At 46.0% G+C, this 15409-nt stretch overlaps 1 protein-coding gene across 6 annotated transcripts in view; it reads right to left on the bottom strand.

Moving 5' to 3' along the window:
* Positions 1-1435: 1435 nt before the first annotated feature.
* The window catches only part of Heatr5a (HEAT repeat containing 5A), a 104120-nt gene continuing 90146 nt past the window's right edge, over positions 1436-15409 (bottom strand). For 3 of the 6 annotated variants that reach the window (XM_013347229.2, XM_026781955.1, XM_026781941.1), the window contains 7 exons: positions 13904-14046; positions 11612-11759; positions 10776-11048; positions 7772-7996; positions 5082-5236; positions 4062-4275; positions 1436-2872 (listed from right to left, as the gene is read on the bottom strand). In XM_013347229.2, the coding sequence (XP_013202683.1) occupies positions 2568-2872; positions 4062-4275; positions 5082-5236; positions 7772-7996; positions 10776-11048; positions 11612-11759; positions 13904-14046 (1463 nt within the window). In that variant the 3' untranslated portion in view covers positions 1436-2567. The remainder of the gene's footprint in view (positions 2873-4061; positions 4276-5081; positions 5237-7771; positions 7997-10775; positions 11049-11611; positions 11760-13903; positions 14047-15409) is intronic. The other 3 variants (XM_026781950.1, XM_026781958.1, XM_026781961.1) reach the window with 1 other exon arrangement.

Here is a 15409-nt window from a genome sequence, read left to right as displayed (position 1 = left end):
TTCCTAATGTTGGGACCCTTCAATATATAGTTCCTCATGCTGTGATGACCCCCCCAACCATAAAATTATTTCCATTGCTACTTCATAACTGTAACTTTGCTACTGTTATGAATCATAATATAAACATCTGTGTTTTCTGATGGTTTTAAGGTCATCAGACTCCAAAGGGATCGTGACCCACAGGTTGAGAACAGCTGTCCTAAAGGAAGCCTTAGCTTGATAAGGTCAAGCTGTAAGTCCCTATTGTGGATGCCAGCATGGGAAAGACAGGTTCAAGTGCTCAGCCATTAATAGTTTTCTTATCAGTAATATTCTCAGATAATAGTTAAAGAGTTAGCACTGTCAACTAAGATGATGGATTTAAAAACATTATGCCACAAAAATGAGCAGAAATCATAATATTAACAACCAAATGAAACAATTAAAAATGAATAAAGCGGGGCTGGAGAGATGGCTCAGAGGTTAAGAGCACTGACTGCTCTTCCAAAGGTCCTGAGTTCAATTCCCAGCAACCACATGGTGCCTCACAACCATCTGTAATGAGGTCTGGTGCCCTCTTCTGGCCAGCAGGCATACACACAGACAGAATATTGTATACATAATAAATAAATATTTTAAAAAAATGGATAAAGCAACAGAAGCCCCTTACCCCCACAGGCTCATATGTTGCATCTTAAATTCCCATTCTATGAGCTGTTTGGAAGGATTAAGTGAGGTCTTGGAGGAGGTGTGTCACTGGGGGGGTGGGCTTTGAGATTCCACATCCAGTGTCTCTCTGCTTGCTGCCTGGGGTATCTCTCAGTCCCTGCTCCAGATGCCTGTTTGTCTGCTTCCTGCCTCGAGGTTAATGGACTACCCTACCCCTTTGAAGCTGCACACAAGCCCCAGTGAAATGCTTTTGTTTACAAGAGTGGCCTTGCTCATGGTGTCTCTTCACAGCCAGTGAAGAGTCACTAAGACAGATTCTATCTGGGAGCACCGGGACTGCACTCTCCTTGGTAAAGGTTTGCTCCCGAGTCTAGCTCTGGTTGGTCAACCGTCACTCAGAATGTCCATAGTCAATGGCACAGAGGCAGGATTGCTGGGCACAGTCTCTCTGAGGAAGCCATCCAGACCGAGGAAAGCTGGCAGTACCCTGGACTGACGGACTACCCTGGAGTAGTGAGGTAGAAGTTAAATTTCCAGCACAACACAACACGCCGTTAGCCCAGGCCTGGAAGGAGATGGAGTTCGGAGTCACAGAAAGAACCAGGGAGAAGGAAGGGCATTTCAGATGCGGAGACAGCAAACAAATCTCCAAGCCTGACAGGAGACACACCACTGCAGAGGACGCTCTGGGGCACCAAAGCCAAGCTCAGGGGGACTGCAGCGAGCCTGTGAGAAAAACTGGTCACCTTTCCTGGATGAAATCATTCAAGACACAAGAACATTACAGAAAATTAGCTTTATTTGTGGAGTATAGAAAAGTTGATCATAGTGTTAGAGTCTGTCAGATGTTCTGCACTCTGAAAGCTTTACAAGAGGCTTACATACAAACATAATAAAATAGAGTCCATTGCGAGGCTCCTGCTCGAAGAGGTCTTCTCAGCTCTGCGCACGCCTGTCCTACCGTCTGTGGATGAGAACAGGACGCTGCATTGCTCTGACACACGGCTGACTCCCGCAGTACAATACTGAAGTGGAGGCAAGTTAGTGGTCATGAACACGGCCAAAAATATTTTTCCACCAATATGACTTTATCATTTTTATATTAAAATACATTCTGTGTTAAAAAAGTATTTGTATTCATCGAAGTTCTAAATTTGTTGTACTAAATTTGATATTCATATAATCCCATATCGATAGAGACATGAATCTACATTAAGCTCTCAAGATGAATGAGTTCCACAAATGAAGACAAACGAACGGAGAGCACAGCCTCAAGCCCTACGGGGACGCTGAAGCTGCCTGCCCCAGTATCTGTGGGTAATTCTAGAGCTGGTTCTGAAATAGTGTTCCGACCACTTATTTACTATTGCCATTATTAATATTAATGAGCTTGTTTGTTAATTAATTTCTTTTTTTGCGGGAAGTCTTATATAGTCCTAGCTGGTCTGGAACCAGCTGGTGTGGAACTTTGGTGCTCTCCTGCCCCATTCCCTGCTCTCACCCTCATGAGGTTTGAGAAACGCAATGGACTTTGATGCTCGCACTGAATAGGGCAGGATTCACATTAGCACTGGGTGCGGGGAGGGAGCTGAGGCAGAGCAAACCGACGTCTGTCAGAGTCGGACAGACGGACTCTTAGAGGAAATCCCCTCATTCGCAAACCTGTGCATTACTTAGTAATTGGGATCTTTGGCACTTTCTTGAAATGCCTGGCAAGAATTCTGACAGTTCCATGGTCTTAGTCAAGGGAAACCAAACCAAACCAAAACTGCCAAGAATGTGCAGCTTTCAGTCGCTCCTGAATTAGAGCCGTCGGCCAGCCCTCCACGTGCACTTGCTTTTCCAGTTCCACTTTTGTCCCCGGAGCAAGGAAACGATCAAGCGTTCCATTAAGGTGCCCAGCGTCCAGAAGAGCAGCATCACAGGAAGTGAGTCTTTAATTGGATGCTTGAGTTCCTGCCCAGGCTCTTGGCGTGCTTAGAAGGCAGCTCCACTCGGACGCTTTCCTGATTGCCCTTCACAGCAGCCTCCAGCCTGGCTTTCAGGGCAGGGGAGGACGCCATGACATTCCTAAACACTGACGAATGTCGAGGTCCAATCTGCATGAGATTCTGCAAAGCGAAGTCATGCAGACTTCTCCTAACTGAAGATGCGGATCCCAGCGCGTTCTCATCCAGAAGGAAGGAGATGAGAACAGGGAGAAGGCAGGCCACCAGCTGGGAGCCTGCGGGGAAGGAAGGGGGATCAGGAAGGTTAATGAGCCTCACTTGGGGCGAAAATAACCCCAACTCTCCTCACATTATATTATTTGTATCTGGGGTTATCATACCTGCTAACGGTGCATGTGCGTGCACGCGTGTTTTAGAGCACACGGCAGGTGGAGGCCAGAGCTCATGTAGGTTAGGCTGGCCAGAAAGCCCTGGGAATCACATTTCTGACTCTTTGGCACTGGGATTACAAGCAGCCTTCACCTACATACCACCCGGCTGTTTCTGATTTTAGGAATAGCTTGGCCCCAACTTCACTGAAGATGACATGAAAACTTCCTATCCCCTGAGCACTGGGATTACCGGGCTCTGATGATTGAATCCAGGTCCTCACGTTGGCAAGGCAAGAACTTCAATGATTGAGCTAGCTCTCCAGCTCGCTCTTTTAAAAATTAACTTAATTAAAAATTCCACGTCTCCTATATTCACACCACTTCTTCTTAGCCTCTCCCATGTTCCCAACTCTCTTTCAAAGTCACGGCCCCTTTTCTAAAAAATTGTTGTGTGTGTGTACGTACAAAAATGAATACATAAATAAGACCTGCCGAGTAGATTTCATGTTGCTCGTATATAATGTTTTTAGGGCTGAGCACTTGCTTTGGGCTCATCTCCAGGGAAGACTGAGTGTACTCTCTCGTTGTTAACTGCTTGTAGCTCTGCATCCAGGGCTGGGCCCCATGGGATTACCCTGTCTCTTTATCCTTTTTAAGACAGTCTCACCCTGTGGCCCAGGTTGTTGGTGGTCTTCTTGTCTCCACTTCAAGAGTGCAAGAATTACAGACATGTGCCACCATACCTGGTGATCTTTTTTATTTTTTGTTTTTTTTTCAAGACAAAGTTTCTTTGTAGCTTTGGAGCCTGTCCTGGAACTAGCTCTTGTAGGCAGGCTGGCCTCGAACTCATAGAGACCTATCTGCTTCTGCCTCCCAAGTGCTGGGATTAAAGGCGTGCACCACCACTGCCGGGCTCTGATGATCTTTTTTGTCTGTTGTTTTTGAGACAGAGCCCTGACAAACCCTTAGCCCCAAGACCCCAGGAGCTTGAGAAACTACAGAGGTCATTGTGGTCTCTCCTAAGAGCCTTCTGAGGAAAGGGCAAAAAATATAGTGTGATCACAGACACCGGGGACTTAGCGCTGACACTCACGGTGCTGTTCTTCGGCAACGGTGACCAAAGCTCCCAAGACCTTTATTCCTTCTTGGATGATGTGCAGTTCTGCGGTGTCTTCAGGCTTTCTCTTGTCTATCTCCTGCAGTTTCTCCACAATGGAAGACGCTAAAGAGTAAATGTATGGGTAGGATATGGCTGGATTTGGATACTGAAAAATGGAATGCAGGAGCTGATAGGTCTTCATTTGTACCTAGTGAGGCCAGACAAAAATAAACTATAAATTTAAAAAGCCGTATGAGTGACTATATTTTTAATTATGTGTATGTGTGTGGATATGGGAACGAGTGAAGTGTCCACGGAGGCCAGAAGAGGCACTGGCCCTCTTGGGAGCTGGGGATACAAATGCTGTGCACTGCCGAAGTGAGTGCTGGGAACTGAGCACTGCTCCTGGGAGGGCAGGGAGTGCTATTAACTGCTGAGCCACCTCCCTCCTCTTTGACAGTTTCCACTTGGGAAGGGAATCCTGGCCTGAAACACCCTGTGTGGACAGGACTGGCCTTGGACCCAGGGCATTCTTCCTCCTTTGTGTCCCCAGAGCTGGGATTACAGGAGTGGCTACCACTCCTGGGAAATTATACCATTTTGTTTGTTTGTTGTCTTTTCTTTTTCAAGGCAGGGTCCCTCTGTGTAGACCAGGCTGGCCTTAAAACTCATAGAGATCCGTCTGCCTCTGCCTGAGTGCTGGGATTAAAGAAAGGTGTGTGTTAGCACTGCCCGGCTCCTCTAGTTTTGAGACAGAGTCTCATGTAGCCTGGGCTGGCCTTATAGGCCTATGCTACCATGCTGTGTTTATACAGTGCTGGGATCACACGGAGGGCCGTGTGTGCTAGAGATGCACCCTACTGATGGAGCCACAAATCCAGTCCTCCCCGATACTTTTTGTAGGAACAAGCAAAAGCACAAAGCACAGTGTATGTATGACAATCATAAGGACAAAGTCTCCAAGTCTAGACAGATTCCTACTGCAAACAGCTCTCTACTATAAAAGACATTTACCACAGGGTCTCCGCTCTCCAGGGCAGCCTTAAATTTCTCAATGCAGCTCTTCTGAAGGCAGGGGACGGTAGTCACTTCTGGACTGGTGGACAGAATGAACACCGTGACGGCGGCGAGGAGACTGACCTCATCAAGGTCCTGACTCGCTCCGTCCACTGAAGAGAAATGAGCGTTACAAGGTCATATTCACCACCGTGTCTCTCTTTAGTTTGGTAGCTCCATTTCTTTCCCCTACAGACAAACCAACTCTAAGAACCTCTGAAGGCTGGGGGTGCAGCTCCATGGTGGAGCACTTGATGGCATAGGCAAGGCCCTAGGTTTGAGCCTCTCAGGTGTGTGGAGGGGTGGACTAGCACACATTTGAGACTTTGGACATATACGTGTATCTTCAGTTTTCTCATAGTAAATGGGACACGAGAATTGGGTGAGCTAACCTTTATGCATGTAGGTTACATGTTACTCCCATGTACAGTGCTCTATGATGTGAGTTTTTGTTTTGTTTCTGGACAGACTATTCAGGCCTTTGAACCCTTGGCCTCAGTAGATCCTCCTGGGTGACTGGCACACACACATCGCTATGTGTGGCCCGCTGTCGCTGCTATAGGTGCCTGCTAGTGCCTGAGCCACTGTTCTGCATTTTCCTCCGTACTCTGTTAATACTGGTGCCGGGTAAATATCTTAGCATTCCTCAAGAGTGTGGAGTCGCCGGTTGTGGTGGTGCACATCGGTAGGTTTTGCTAAAGGAGGCAGAGGCAGGAGGATCACAAGTTCGAGGCCAGCCTGGGCTACACATTAAAAAAAAAAAAGAGTGTGGAGGAATTTCTTTTTCTCTTCTCTCTCTCTCTTTGAGGCAGGGTCTCATGTAGCTTAGGCTAGCTTCAACTTGCAATGTAGCCGAGGATAACCCTGTTTCTCTGTGCAGCCCTGGCTGCCATAAACTAGCTCTGTAGACCAGGTTTGGCCTTGAACTCAGAGATCTGCCTACCTTTGCCTCCTGAGTCCTAGGATAAAAGAAGTAAATTTTTGATCTTCCTGTCTTCATTTCTCAAATGCTGAGATTACAAGTATATAATACCACAGCTGGCTTATGAGTTCCTGGGACTGAATCCAGAGCTTCATGCATGCTAGCCTACTAGGCTACATCTGTGGTCCACTTTTGAGACATGGTTTCCCTCTGTAGCTTTGGCTAGAACTCAATACACAGACCAGACTGGCTTCAGTTTTCAGTGGTCCCTCCTGTCCATTCTCCAGTGCTTAGACTAGGGTTACAGGTGTGTACCATTTTCTGTTTAAATAAGTTACCTTCATTTTCCAAAGTGATATTCTAATTAAATATTTTTATTTTTTTTTGTTTTTTTTTTTCGAGACAGGGTTTCTCTGTAGCTTTGGAGCCTGTCCTGGAACTAGCTCTTGTAGACCAGGCTGGTCTCGAACTCACAGAGATCCGCCTGCCTCTGCCTCCCGAGTGCTGGGATTAAAGGCGTGCGCCACCATCGCCCGGCTAATTAAATATTTTTAATGAAGTAGCTATATATTATTTTGAAAGGGAAAAGTATCAAACTTAACTTACTAAATTACTTTTTTTTTTCTTAGCTTCTTGGGCTTCTGCCTAAGATCAAGTGATATGATTAAAAACAATCCGCACCAAGGAAACAGGGTCTCACATAGCTTTAATATGTGGCTGCTGACATTTCCTGTCCTGCAGCTCCCGAGTGCTGGGTTTACAGGTGGGGACAGCACAACAAGTGTATGCAGTGCAGGGGCAGAAGCCAGGGCACGGACACGTCAGACAAGAACTCCGTCAGCCAAGCTGCACACCCAGCCCACCAGAAGGCTGTTACATAGAGACAAATGACATACATAAACAGCAGCAGCAATTATATTAATTCAGTAAGTACTTAAAAAACACGTGCCAGCAGTCCTCTTAGGCGATGAGACTACTTCACTATCAAGTGGGGATCAAATAATGACTTTAGGTTCAGCTGCTTTCTAATCCTGGCTCAGTCCATTCTCCAACTCCTTTTATCTCTTAAATATGAACTTTCACCAGTGGGGCTCTGAAAATAAAATCTTCTTGCCAGGTGTGATGACATGGACTTCTAATGTAAGCACCGAGTGGGGTGATGCTGAGTTCAAAGCAATCCTGGGCTACCCAGCAAGATTCTGGTTGCCTCAGGGAAACAACAATACATCAACCCCATCTGTCTTCCTTTTGAGGTCTGTCTGTCCAGGAGGAGCCCACCTGGACTTCTGTCTTCAGCTCTTGCCTGTACCAAAGCATTCCCTGCTCGTCACTCTGCTTTGACTCTTTTATTTATCTTTTTCCTTTTGTTTTATTAAGACAGGTTTTCTCCGTGTAGCCCTGGCTGTCCTGGAATTCTCTCTGTAGAACTCAGAGATCCGCCTGCCTCTGCCTCCTGAGTGCTGGGATTAAAGGTGTGAACCAGCACTTTTCTTTCCTTAGGCTTCTGTGATTGAATTCTTTTGGGTCTTTTCATCTTGATTTGGGTCCTCTTCCTGCTGCCCAAACTCAAACTAAGTGAATCGTGCCAACCGTAAAGAGGACAGGGAAGGCGGGGCTAAGTTATCTCTGAACACTTCCATATCCACTGAATACAGAACACAGTCTACCAAATGTAATCAGCTGAGCCATGCCCCTCCCTTTCAAACCTGTCAGTAGTCCTGCTGACCTGGACTCCAACAGTCAAGCACAGTCGCTAGGGCATTCTGCAGGAGGCTGGTCCAAGCTGCATGGCTCTTCTCCGCTCGGGCCATCGGGGAAGTTAAGATTCCTTTCAGAGCTTGCAGGGAGGCTGTGACTGTTGAGGACAACTGGCCCCCAGGTAACTTCACAGCAGTTTCTCTGAGGACTCCAATTGCAAGGTACAATATAGTAGGGAGAATTGAGATACTTCCTGCAAGAAAGGAGTAACATGCATTTCAGCAGGTATGTTTTCTCAAGTCCTCAAGGGGGAGCTGCAGAGACGGCTCGTCAGTTAAGAGCACTTGTTGCTCTTCCACCGACTGGGGTTATGGCCTCTTCTGACCCCCATGAGAACCAGGAATGCACACGGTACACAGATATATGTTCTGGCAAGACACCCATACACATAAAATGAAATACATACAGCTAGAAAAACAGTTGTCAAGGAGTACCAGTCTTAGAGGCGTCCAGTGTCGGCTGTCATCTCTCTGGGCCCAGAGCACACAGCTCCACTACTGCCCATGTGCTGAGGGTTTCTTCTTCAGCACCAACTCATCCTTTCCAAAGCACCACCCAAAGAACAAATCCTAGAGCATTGCTTATAAATTACAGCCTTTGAGAGAATTCAGTAACTCAATCAAATTAAAAACACAAAAACAAGAGTCCGTGATTAGCCTACACTGGCTAGCCCCAAGCCTTCTCTTCCGTCCTAGTACTGGTGCTATGAGTGTGTGCCAGCATGCCCAGCTCTTTTTAATGTGGTTCTTGGGGTCCAGCTCAAGTCCTTAAGCTTGCCAGGCAATCATCTGATCATCTGAACCATCTCCCCATCAACTAAGACTTTACAGTTGGTGCCGGGTGGTGGTGGTGGTGGCGCATGCCTTTAATCCCAGCACTCGGGAGGCAGAGGCAGGCGGATCTCTGTGAGTTCGAGACCAGCCTGGTCTACAAGAGCTAGTTCCAGGACAGGCTCCAAAGCCACAGAGAAACCCTGTCTCGAAAAACCAAAAAAACAAAACAAAAACTGGGTATCTTTTCTTTCCTTATTTTCTGAGACAGTCTCTCACTAAACCTGGAGCTCATCAACGACTAGGATGGCTGTCTCTTGAGCTCCAGCAATCTCCTCGTTTCTGCCTTTTCCCCCTCCTGCAGCACTGAGTTACAGATGTGCAGTGCACTGCTCGGCTCTTCAGAGTTACAGATGTGCAGTGCACTGCTCGGCTCTTCAGAGTTACAGATGTGCAGTGCACTGCTCGGCTCTTCTGAGTTACAGATGTGCATTGCACTGTACTGCACTGCACTGCACTGCTCGGCTCTTCTGAGTTACAGATGCACACTGCTATGCTTAGCTTTTACGAGGGCTCTGGGGATCTAAACTCAATTCTCAGGCTTGCATAGCGGGCGCTTTACCAACTGAGTAATTTTTTCAGTTCCTGTGCTAGATTTGGTATAGAACATATATTTTAATTGGAAATAAGATACGTTTATACACATATTAACTTTTATATACAATAGTCACACATAATGCACTTACATGTTGGAGAACATTATAGATCTTGAAATAGAAATAGCATATATACATACACAAAGAAAGCTCAGTATGAGCAGGTTTCTAGGGAAACAACTTCTGATACAGGGAGACGGGAGCTGAATTTTGAAAGGAGACATCTGAAAAGAGGGTTCTGTGCAGTATGGGCTGTAGGAGGCTGATGACCTGGATTTAATCCCTAGAAGCATAACCAAAGCTGGATGTAGTAGTGGACATGTGTAACTCTAACATCCCTAGCGAAATGGAGGCCGAGTCACCTGGAAGCTTGTAGATCAGCTACCTATGGGACACAGCACAGCGACAGGAACAGAGCAGGAAGAAACGACTCCCAAAAGGTTGTCCTCTGACCACTATGTATGTGGCAGAGTGGGCCTCCCTGACCCAGCTCAGAGAGAGCATGAATGACTGCAAACAGCAGGACGAAGAGGAAGCCTCCTGGGATGCAGTGGATTCAGCAGCACCTACAGAGGGCCCTAATAGCTATCTGAAGACCTGATGGATTTGGTCTGCAACAGAACAGGGCACTGTGCACTGAATGGATGCCCAGGACTACTGCTTGATCGATGATACTGTCAGACCTGGGTTCAGTGCCTGGACCAGAGTAACAAGGTCACTCACAGCAAAAGTGCTCATCTTTATATTTGCTACACATTTCTCTATCTATCTATCTATCTATCTATCTATCTATCTATCTATCTATCTATCTATCTATCTATCTATCACGTGTACAATATTCTGTCTGCGTGTATGCCTGCAGACCAGAAGAGGGCACCAGACCTCAGTACAGATGGTTGTGAGCCACCATGTGGTTGCTGGGAATTGAACTCAGGACCTTTGGAAAAGCAGGCAATGCTCTTAACCACTGAGCCATCTCTTCTAGCCCCCATATTTCACTTTTACTTTTTGGTGGAACAAACTAGACTATAAAACTAATCTTACAAGCCGGGCGATGGTGGCGCACGCCTTTAATCCCAGCACTCGGGAGGCAGAGGCAGGCGGATCTCTGTGAGTTCGAGACCAGCCTGGTCTACAGAGCTAGTTCCAGGACAGGCTCCAAAGCCACAGAGAAACCCTCTCTTGAAAAACCAAAAAAAAAAACAAAACAAAAAACAAAAACAAAAAAAAACACCAAAAAAACAAAAAAAAAAAACCAACTAATCTTACAAGAGTATAAAAACTACCCAAATTTTTGGATCAATGGGAAAATAACCAGCAACAAGGCCGTTTCTCGCTCTCTAGGGTAGTGGTTTGCAACCTGTGGGTCACAGCCTCACTGGGGGCCACATATCAGATGTTTATATTATGATCCAGAACAATAACAAGATGACAGTTATGAAGTAGCAATTAAACAATTTAGTGGTGGAGGGTCATCACAGCATGAGGAACTGTTATTCAGGGGCTGAGAACCACTGCTCTGGGGCAATTGCACGCCACAGCATACCTTCAGGAGAGCACACCACAGGAAGCTCAGCGAGGATGACCAGGGCAGCTGTGACCAGTCTACTTCCTTCCTCTGACAGGGTCTGTGGCTTTGCAGCTTTTACTCTTGGGCTACCTGTCAACTTAGGGTTTAGTTCTGGGAGTTGTCTAACGAGGATGCAAACACACAATTCCAGGGTTGCAAAGACCAGTGACTTCCCAGGCACAAGTCCTCCCGTGTCCTTCCCTTCACCAAACTCTGGCACGGTTTCCTTTTCCGAGGCTCCGTCATCAACTAAAAGACAGGGAACAATGGCTTGAGAAATGCTGCTTGTTTGGCTTCAAGTAGATGGCAATGTACTTTATTTCTGGAAGGGAAATGCATTTAGTGGCTCAAGTGTGAGGTGTGAAAAGCTGAAGGAGAAAGCAGTGCTCAAGTTAAAAGTTCTGCCTTCACTATGACTTCCCACTGCAATGGGCAAAACAAAACAAACAATCCTTATAATTCATTCAGCTCCTTGTCGTTACAAATGAGAACCTGACAACAGTAACTCCAACAGTGACTCTGTCAAGTTATGGACTGAGAGAGGCTGGGCACTAAGATCAGAATCCAAGTCCCTGACGCCATTAGAAGCTGTACCCCCGTCCCTTGCTGCCCATCTCTGCACTCCCACTTTCTATGTACATATGCTCCCTCTGCCCTAGGTCTAGCTGTATTAAGACTGCACAGCGATACCGAGCAATACTAAAAACCGCTGCACTGCACTGTACAGTACAGGGTGGAGAAGTCCTCCATTTGATTTAAGCTCTAGAACTGGCACACGAGGAGATGCTGTGTCATTAAGCGTTAATACTTACCTTCTGCGCTTCGTCTCTTTTCCTTCACATGTTCTTGAGCGGCACAGATAATCTGCCTTACCACTTCAAGAGAAGCCAACTGAATGGAAGGGGACTCTCTGGTCAGAATTACTCGGTGTAGTACATTCAGCAATTCAATACCCAAGTCCTGTCAGAAAACAGAGTGGACACTATTGGAAATGACACTTCCGTGTGTGTAAAAGTAACAATTCTAAGTGCCATGACAAAATTTAGAAAAAGAGAATTTAATAAATTCTTTTTTTTTTAAAAAAAATATTTACTTATTTATTATGTATACAGCATTCTGCCTCCACGTATGTCTGCATCACAGAAGAGGGCACTACATCTCATCACAGATGACTGTAGGTCATCATGTGGGTGCTGGAAATTGAACATAGACCTCTGAAAGAGCAGCTAATGCTCTTAACCTGAGCCATCTCTCCAGTCCCAATAAATTCTTTTTAAAAAAAATCCATTACCATAGCAATAATGGTGGATATCAACACTTCTTTTGTTAGTCTGGAGACAGTCTTATGTGGCCCCGCCTGGCCTCAACATGCCAAGGATGACCCTGACCTCTCGACCCTCCCGCCTCTGTCCCCACAGTGCTAGAATTTCAGGTGTGTATCACCATGCCTGGCTTGTAACATTTCAACCAACCTCAGAACATTCCTGGCTCATTTTGGTGGGAGATGGACTATGACAAAAGGTCATTTTCATTCAAGTTCTAACATGATACTGGAGGCACAGACAAAAGTATAACGGCTGCCATGTATGCTCTATGGTAACACTAAAGCTTCCTTGATCTTTACAACACCCTGGGAAGTCCCTGCTCCATTTCCCCTTCCTTTCTCTAACACTTTATTGTGTTTTATTTTTTTTATTTTTTATTTTTTGATTTTCGAGACAGAGTTTCTCTGTAGTTTTTGGTGCCTGTCCTGGAACTAGCTCTTGTAGACCAGGCCAGCCTCGAACTCACAGAGATCTGCCTGTCTCTGCCTCCCAAGTGCTGGGATTAAAGGAATGTGCCACCACCGCCTGGCCTTGAGTTTTATTTTATACGTATGAATATTTCACCCGAACCAATGTGTGGTGTTGGAGTTGTTCAGAAAAGGTCATCAGATCCCGTGAAACTGGAGGTACAAGTGGTTGTGAGTGGGTGCTAGGAACCGAACCTGGGGTCTCTGCACGACGAGGAAGTGCTCTTAACCACTGGAGCCTTCTTTCCTGAGCCTCCCTTCTCTTTTTCATTAGTTATTCTGGTTGCTGTCTTTCATTTTTGAATAATCTGAGTGAATCTGTCATTAATAAATGCTCACTTGAGGGTTGGAGCGATGGCTGAGGAGTTGAAAGCACTTACCGCAGCAGAGGACTGGCATTTAGTTGCCAGCACTCACCAGGGCTGCTCACAAGGGCCTATACCACCAGTTCCAGGAGTTACCTCTGAGGGCTCCCTCATGAACATGCAAATATGCACAGGCACACACCATCCATACACATAAGTACCAATAAAATGTAAAATTATTTGTTTGAATGCATACAGAAAGTAGCAGGATGCAGAGGCACACATCTTTCAGAGGCAGCGGCAGAGGCATATATGAGTTCGAGGCCAGCCTGGTCTAGTGAGTTCCAGGTTAGCCAGGGTTACTTAGACTCTGTCTTGAAAAAAACCACCTCACACCAGAAAAAAAGAAAAAGGAAATAATCACAACACAGTTTATAATTTAGTCAAGGTCAATTTAACTCAGATAGAACTCCAACTAGCGCTTCAAGCCTAATTAGTGGTACTACTAATTAAGTAAGAGCTTAGAATCACAGAACCCATTTACCTTAAAACCAGAGCCAGCAGTAAGACAAATGGCACCCACTGCTAAAGTGCCTCCCTAACCCCCATTTCCTCTAACTCTGCAGCCATCCTCATGCCATAGCCAGACTGAAGACCAGGAAGAGAACCCAGACAACAGGGATATTTTCACACCATGTACATTGTCTCTTAGGGGAAACACAAGATAAGCTAGAGACAAGTGAGAAGACTGGGTTCTGGAGAAAAGAAAAGAAATGATTGCAACACACAACAATGGCTACTATGCTGGACAAAACAACACAGGTCCTTCCTGCATGGCAGAAGGCAGAGTGCACGGTCAGAGGCTTGGCTGTTCCTGGGTTACCAAATCCTCGTGGCATCCCAGGGCCGGCTGTGCCCCTCTTTTCCTTTAGTAATCTTTGCCGAGATCTCCACCATAGTGACCTGAACACATTCCTGTTCTCTGAAGCCCAAAGACGCCTACTCACAGCACAGTGTATCACCTGGTCACTGCCGATTTTAGATCTGGGCCACGGGACATCGAGGAGGACCTGCAGTGCCTGCAGGCAGGCGGTGATGCTCTCCATGGTGGCATCTGAGCGCAGGGAACACAGGAACTCCACGCTGATTCCTGGGAAAGGCAGAGAAGAGGCTTCTGAGAGTTTGTCCAGACTGTTAGGTAAGTCCACTGCGGTAAGACACACGCAGCGACTTCGCACAAGTAAACAGTAAGACAGCTTTAGCTCTGTGTGGGTGTGACATGCAGTCATAGTCACCTGGTCGAGGCTGGCCTTGGACTTGTCTTCAATTCCTGATCCTGCTGTCTCTACCCCCAAGTGTTGGGATTAAAAGTACATGCTATCACACTCAGCTAATTTTTCTTTCTTTATTAATTAAAAATAATTTTAGTGGCTGAAGAGATGGCTCAGTGGTTAATGAACACTGGCTGCTCTTCCGGAGGACCTGGGTTTGATCTCCAGCATCTACATGGCGATCACAACTGATTACAACTCAAGTTCCAGGGCAGCTGACACCTGGTTCCCATGGGTACGGAGCACGTAAGTGGTGGGCAGAATATATGCAAACAAAATACCATACACATAGAATAAAATAATAATTTTAAAATTAAAAAAGTGTGTGTGTGTGTATTGTGTATGCGTGCGCACGTGCAGGGGCCTACAGATAACAGGAGCTGGAGTTACAGGTGACCGTTCGTAGCCTGAAGTCGGTGCTGAGAACTAAATTTAGGTCCTAGAGGAGCAGCAACAGCTCTTAACTGTGGAGCTTCCTGATTTTCTTTTTAAAAAGTCACTGGGCATACACTTTTGAAACTTTTGGGAACAACACAATGAAAACATGCATGCACATTCCAATTTTTTTTAATGTATATAGCAAGAAATTCAGAATATCGGTAGGAGCGTTCCTCTTGTAAAAACTGTGGAGCAGTTGCAGAGACAGCTCAGTGGTCAAGGGCACACAGAGCCCTTCAGAGGACCAGAGCTCAATTCCTAGCACCCACACTGGCAGCTCAATGCCAGTAACTCCAGTTCACGGGACCCAAAGCCTCCTTCTGTCTCCAGTGGGTGTCTATACTCACAGGTACACACAGTCACAGCAGGCAGACATGCACACACACAGAAAACAAAACAAACAAAACAATGGAAAGCCGAATGGGGTGGCACAATTTTGTAATCTCAGACTTGGTGGGGAGACAGAGTCCTAGGCCAGCCTGGGCTACATCTGAGATCCTGTCACAAAACGACTCCCTTCTTCCACCAATCAAACAAAACTTTTATAGAAAGAAAGGGACTAAACTTCTCTTGTAATTTCTGTTATTTATCAACTTGACACTGAAGCCAACTTGTAATAGGATTCTAGACTTATTTAATACAAGTTTTAATTTTATAAAATATACACAATACTTAGTTTCCTTCCTTCCTTCCTTCCTTCCTTCCTTCCTTCCTTCCTTCCTTCCTTCCTTCCTTCCTTCCTTC

Source organism: Microtus ochrogaster, chromosome 1 (genome assembly GCF_000317375.1).
Source record: "Microtus ochrogaster isolate Prairie Vole_2 chromosome 1, MicOch1.0, whole genome shotgun sequence".
NCBI classification, from domain to species: Eukaryota; Metazoa; Chordata; class Mammalia; order Rodentia; family Cricetidae; genus Microtus; species Microtus ochrogaster.
This window is presented reverse-complemented; position numbering and strand designations above follow the sequence as displayed.